The following is a 6,663-nucleotide window of genomic DNA, read 5'->3' on the forward strand; positions in this document are numbered from 1 at the left end:
CAAGCTTTGAAATATATTCAGTCACTCAATTTGAATAGCAATAATTTGGTTGCACTCTATGTAAATGCATTTGTGGGATTATCACATTTGAGAGATTTGTACCTCAAACAGAATCAAATAGTTCAATTGAATGTAAGTGGCTTGAGTGAACTGAGACGTCTGTATCTTGATAGCAATACGCTGGGTATTTTGCCAGAGGAAATATTTGAGGATTTGACTAATTTGGAAGACTTGTCCACAATGTGATGTGTGTGCGCCTAACAGGCTGCCACAGCAAATTCATTGCTCCAGTTAAATTTCTGTTTTCATCTGTTTTTAACTGGAATATTGGTTCCAACTTTTGACAACATGTTGCTATTACATCAGTGACAATATCTGGCTGAGTTTTTGTCTGCTACCTTGCTATCTGGTGGAATATTGGAGGATTTTGTGATTTATAATTTCACCATTCCTGCCTATGTGGATACTCTAGTCAGCACACAGCACTTTGATTGGATCAATATCTACTACAATAATTTCACAATGGGATCAATAAAGCACTGCATCTTACTTGCCTTGGTTATCATAGGTTTGTGGTATACCAGTACTGTACATAAACATAATGGAGTGGCCTATCAATACCATAGGCCCACTGTTGGTACTACATCTAGTAACTGTAAACCAGTGTTTCTGAAGTACCTTGGTACTCGTATGGTATACTATCCTAACTCTGTATCTACTTTCCAGTCACAGCTTTTAGTAGCCGGGGACATTGAACTAAATCCAGGTCCAGATGAAACTAATTTGGTGTTATTGGATGATAGAAATAGGCCTACACATACTGTGTATAGTACAGCTGAATTGTTAAATGCGAACTCTGAAAATGCGTCGGTACCATTAAATACATGGTTAAACATTAGATCGTTAGGTATACAGGCTAAGGCCCCTACTCATAGAGGTGTTAGGGCAGGAGTACGTAAACAGCGTAGAAGATCAAGCGTTTCAAGTACTGCATGTCCGCAACCCACAGATGTTCTCACAAACTCAAATTCTCTTAGTGTCTGTCAATGGAATGCACGATCTGTCGGTAACAAGACTACTACCTGTTCAGACTATGTGTTGGATAATAACATTGACGCTTTGTTTCTCACTGAAACGTGGTTGAGTGAATTAGATAATGTAAAAATTGGAGAGTTTTGTCCTCCAGGCTATAACTTTATCAACATTCCTCGTGATTATAACAAGTGTGGGGGGCTTGGTATCATTTACAGGTCCCCTCTGAAGTTTCAGATAATACCGTTTGATTTCAAAACTGTCAATTTTGAGTACTCCATTATTTCTAATAATGAACGTAAAATCTATTATGTACTCATTTATAGACCTCCTCCGTCCAAGGAAAATCAATTGAAAACTGCAAACTTTCTGGTTGACTTTGAGATCTTTGTTATGTGTGTAAACTCCTTAGCTGGTAAGATCATCATGCTAGGTGATTATAACATTCATTGTAACCGCCCTGAAAAGTCTGAGGTCGCCAGGTTCCTTGAAATTCTCGAAAGTACTGGTTTTCATCAATATGCCGAAGGGCCTACTCACATCAGTGGCAACACAATTGATTTGGTTATTGCTCGTCCAGAAGAGAATCTCATAAAGGAGTGTTCTGTTGGCGTCAGGCTTTCTGACCATCATATGGTTCATTGTAAGCTCTCATTGCAAAAACCAAGTGAACAGCAAAATGTGTCTGTTACACGAAATTTCCGTAACATTGATACCATCAATTTCCAGAAGGATCTAAATTCATGTTTTGTTGATATACTTACTCGTGATGACAATGTTGACTATTTATCTGTGGCATTTGAAGAGTCTATTATAAAATCCTTGGACCTTTATGCCCCTGTCTCAAAGAAAACGCGCAGTACCAGATTAAGACAGCCCTGGTATAATTCGGACATTCATAGTGCTCGTAGAATTCGCCGTACTTGCGAAAAGAAATGGCGTAAGACACGTTTGGAAGTGCATCACGACATGTATATCGAACAGAATAAAGAGGTTAATAAGTTGATTGATAGGGCAAAGAAACAGCATATTTCTGAGAAACTTAATTCTGCTCATGACTCTAAATCTGTATATAAGATTGTTAATGGTCTCTTGAATAATTCAAGCAAAGTGTTACCTGCATATGAGTGTGCAAATACTTTAAGTAATTCTTTTGCTACATATTATCAAGACAAGGTTTCCATTATATACTCCGATCTTGATAAACAGCAATCAGGTAGTGTATGTAGCGATACCTATAGAGTTAATGTCACATGTAGACTCACCAAATTCAATCAAGTGTCTGAAGAAGATGTTATTAAGCTTGTTAATGGCACTGCAACAAAAGGTTGTGTATTAGATCCAGTGCCTACATGGTTTCTTAAGGAAAATGTATCTATTTATGTACCTGTCATAACCCACATCATAAACATGTCTCTTTCAACAGGTGTATTTCCGGACACTCTCAAACATACTATTATCAATCCTCTCATTAAAAACAGTCGCTCAATCCTGAAGAGCTAAAGAATTACCGTCCTGTAGCTAATATCAAGTTTATGTCAAAACTGATTGAAAAACATGTCATCAATAATGTGACTAATCATATGATTGAACACAATTTGGGCGAGGAATTTCAATCTGCCTACTGTTCTGCACGGAGCACTGAAACCGCATTGCTGAAAGTCAAAGATGACATCATGGGCATGATTCATGACCAGAAAGGTGTGTTCCTTGTGCTTTTAGATCTAAGTGCCGCCTTTGATACTGTGAACCACAATATCCTCTTCAACAGATTAGAGTGTGAGATTGGCATAACAGGAACTGCGCTTGACTGGTTCAGATCATATTTCAGCAACAGGACAACTTGTGTTTTGGTTGACAATGTTCACTCCGTTCCTCGTGATATGCGCTATGGACTTCCACAGGGGTCGATCGTCGGACCAAAATGTTTCCCGATTTATACCATACCTATTGGAAGGATCATCAATAAGAACAATTTGTGCTATCATATCTATGCAGACGATATTCAAATATATAGTTCTTTCATACCTTCGGATTTAGCATCTATTCAGTTGACTCTTTCTGCACTTCAAAACTGCATTGATGAAATACAACTCTGGATGACTGAAAATATGCTGAAGCTGAATAGTGATAAGACTGAATTTTTTGTTGCCACCTCGCCTCATTTTAAACGTTCTTTACCTGACATTCAGTTGCAAGTTGGAAATGACATCATCAAACCATCAGGAACTGTGCGAAATCTGGGCATCATCTTTGATGATGTTATGTCTATGGCTCCGCAAATAACATCTCTTTCCAGTTCTGTTTCATACCACTTGCGTAACATCACTCGCATCAGACGTTTCTTGGATTTAGACACCTGCAGCAGTATTGTAAGATCGCTTATTTTATCCCGACTGGATTACGGAAATGCTCTTCTGCTGGGAGTAAACACAACCCATATTGACAGACTTCAGCGCCTTCAAAATTGGGGTGCAAAACTCATTTTTCTGCATCAAAACGCGATCATGCGACTCCATTTTTAAAGCAACTCCACTGGCTCCCTGTGAAAGAACGCATTCATTTCAAAGTACTGCTATATGTGTTTAAATGCTTAAATGGACATGCTCCAGGTTATTTAGCTTCTTGTTTCACACCTTACCATCAATCACGTACCGGACTTCGCTCTGCTTCAGATACAACTCGGCTTACTGTACATAAATTAAATGCCAAGTCTCTCCACTCTGCCGCAAATAAAGCTTTTTCTGGCTGCTCCTGGACTGTGGAACAATTTACCCATCACCATCCGTACTGCAAACTCATTGCCAGTCTTCATGAAATTACTGAAGTCATATCTTTTCCCAAAAAGTGGACTGTTTTTATTGCTCACTTTGTTTGTTATATTGTGTTTATGCTTTGAATTTGTTTATGCGCTGTGATCTAGATGAAACGGCGCTTTATAAAAGAATTGTGTATGTATGTATGTATGTTATAATCATATAACCCAAATAAATGAAAGGATGTTTCAAGGTTTGAGTGAACTAAGACGTCTATATCTTTATAACAACATGTTGGATACTTTGCCAGAGGGTATATTTCAGGATTTGATCAATTTGGAAGATTTGTTCCTTGGTTGGAATCATATAACCCTATTCAATGAAGGAGTGTTTCAAGGTTTGAGTGAACTGAGAACTCTGGATCTTGCTAGTAATACGATAGGTACCTTACCAGAAAGGATATTTCAGGATATGACCAATTTGGAAGTTCTGTCCCTCCTTTGGAATCAGATAACCCAATTGAATGAAGGGGTGTTTCAAGGTTTGAGTAAACTGAGAAATCTGGATCTTGAGGGCAATCTGCTGACTACTTTACAAAAGAGGACATTTCAGCATTTGACCAATTTGGAAGATTTGTACCTTAGTTGGAACCAAATAGCCCAGTTGAATGAAGGGACGTTTCAAGGTTTGAGTGAACTGAGATATCTTGAACTTAATAACAATCTGCTGGGTACTCTACCAATTCAAGGTTTAACCTATTTGGAATATTTGAAAATCAGTATGAATCAGATAACCAAATTGAATGAAGGGGTGTTACTTTTTCATGGTTTGAGTAAACTAAGACGTCTGGTTCTTTCTAACTATAGGCTAGGTACCTTACCAGAAGGGATATTTCAGGATTTGACCAATTTGAAAACGTTGTACCTCATAGGGAATCAAATAGCTCAATTGAATGTTGGTTTGTTTCAAGGTTTGAGTGAACTGAGACGTCTGTATCTTGATAGCAATATGCTGGGTACTTTGCAAGAGGGGATATTTCTGGATTTGATCAATTTGGAATATTTGTACCTCAGACAGAATCAAATTGACCAATTGAATGTAGGTGTGTTTCAAGGTTTGAGTGATCTGAGACGTCTGTATCTTGATAGCAATATGCTGGGTACTTTAGCAGTAGGGATATTTCAGGAACTAACCAATTTGGAATATTTGTACCTCACACAGAATCAAATTGACCAATTGAATGTAGGTGTGTTTCAAGGTTTGAGTAAACTAAGACGTCTGTATCTTGATAGCAATATGCTGGGTACTTTGCCAGAGGGGATATTTCAGGAGTTGACCAATTTGGAATATTTGTACCTTACACAGAATCAAATTGCCCAATTGAATGTAGGTGTGTTTCAAGGTTTGAGTAAACTAAGACGTCTATTTCTTGATAGCAATATGCTGGGTACTTTGCCAGAGGGGATATTTCAGAATTTGACCAATTTGGAATATTTGTTCCTCAAACAGAATCAAATTGCCCAATTGAATGTAGGTGTGTTCCAAGGTTTGAGTAAACTAAGACGTCTATATCTTGATCGCAATCTGCTTGGTACTTTACCAGGTGATATATTTCAGAATTTAACCAATTTGGAATATTTAGATATCAGTCACAATCATATTGCCCAATTGGATTTAGTATTTCTAATAGGATTAAAAAGACTGATGTCTCTGTTTTTGATTAACACTATGATGGAAGAAGTTCATATACCAAAAGGGGTCTATCAAATCTTGGGAAATTTGAGACAATTTTCTTTTTATTTTGATTTGTCACCTGGTGAAAATGAGACACTGGTTTTAAACATGTTGAATAGCTTAAGCCGGCTAACTCTTTTCGAAATTGGAACTAATAATGTAACCTTACTGCCAAAAGCATTAAATAATAAGCCAGAGCTGGAAAAACTTCAACTTACCCAAATGAATTCAGGTAGGATTGTGCCAGGACTATTAAAGGATTTCAGCAATTTGATCACCCTCAATATTTCACAGATTGGATTGGTGGAATTGAATAAGGGTGTATTCAAAGGGTTACTTCGTATAAGACATCTAGATGCAAGGCAAAATGAATTGAAACGGTTGGATAAGGATGTGTTTCAAGGTTTAGTGACGTTAAGGAAATTATATCTCCAAAATAATCATTTAACACAATTAGACCTTGGCGTATTCAAGGATTTGGCTGGCAGTTTAGAAAGCCTCAATATTTCACATAATGGTTTGGTGGAATTAAGTAATGGTGTCTTTGGTGGTTTGATTAATTTTCGGGACCTAGATGCAAGACAAAACAAACTGGAACATTTGGATGTGGATGTTTTTCACGGTTTAGAGGAATTACATAGTGTCTTCCTCCAAAATAATCATTTGACACAATTAGACCTTGACATATTTAAGGACACACGCCATGTCGATGTTGATTTGTCATATAACAGAATAAAAGAAATATCTAGCAATACGATTCATCAGAACTCAGTTGAATTACACCTCTTCAATAATCCATTGACATTAATAACTCGTGATAGTTTCTCTGCCCTTGTTAAAGGCTCACAAGTGTTGGTTAGACAACATGAGGTTTGTGAGTGTTATGTAATTGCCAGTAATGCAACTTGTTTAGCGACTGATAACAGAACACCATATCTTACTTGTGATCAGTTGCTTTCTACGGAGGTCTTAGTTGTTGTTATGTGGCTTGTTGGTTTGAATGCATTTGGGGGAAATATCTTTGTTTTGGTGTTTCGAAACAGAGACACCACACCAAATAAAGTCAACTCAGTTCTGCTGAGTAACCTAGCCATATCTGATTTTCTTATGGGTGTCTATATCTTAATTATTGCATCAGCTG

The 6,663-nt window shown here is 37.4% G+C and overlaps 1 protein-coding gene across 1 annotated transcript; it reads left to right on the forward strand.

The window, feature by feature from the left end:
- Nucleotides 1–522: 522 nt before the first annotated feature.
- On the forward strand, nt 523–2,535 carry LOC140169503 (uncharacterized). Its single transcript, XM_072192765.1, has one exon. It carries the CDS (start codon nt 523–525, stop codon nt 2,533–2,535), a length of 2,013 nt encoding a protein of 670 aa, XP_072048866.1.
- Nucleotides 2,536–6,663: the final 4,128 nt, after the last annotated feature.

The sequence above is a fragment of the Amphiura filiformis genome, chromosome 14 (assembly GCF_039555335.1).
Source record: "Amphiura filiformis chromosome 14, Afil_fr2py, whole genome shotgun sequence".
NCBI classification, from domain to species: domain Eukaryota; kingdom Metazoa; phylum Echinodermata; class Ophiuroidea; order Amphilepidida; family Amphiuridae; genus Amphiura; species Amphiura filiformis.

Excerpts from the sequence above, each read along its gene's own strand:
- LOC140169503 (XM_072192765.1), top strand. The coding sequence starts at position 523 with ATGGGATCAATAAAGCACTGCATCTTACTTGCCTTGGTTATCATAGGT.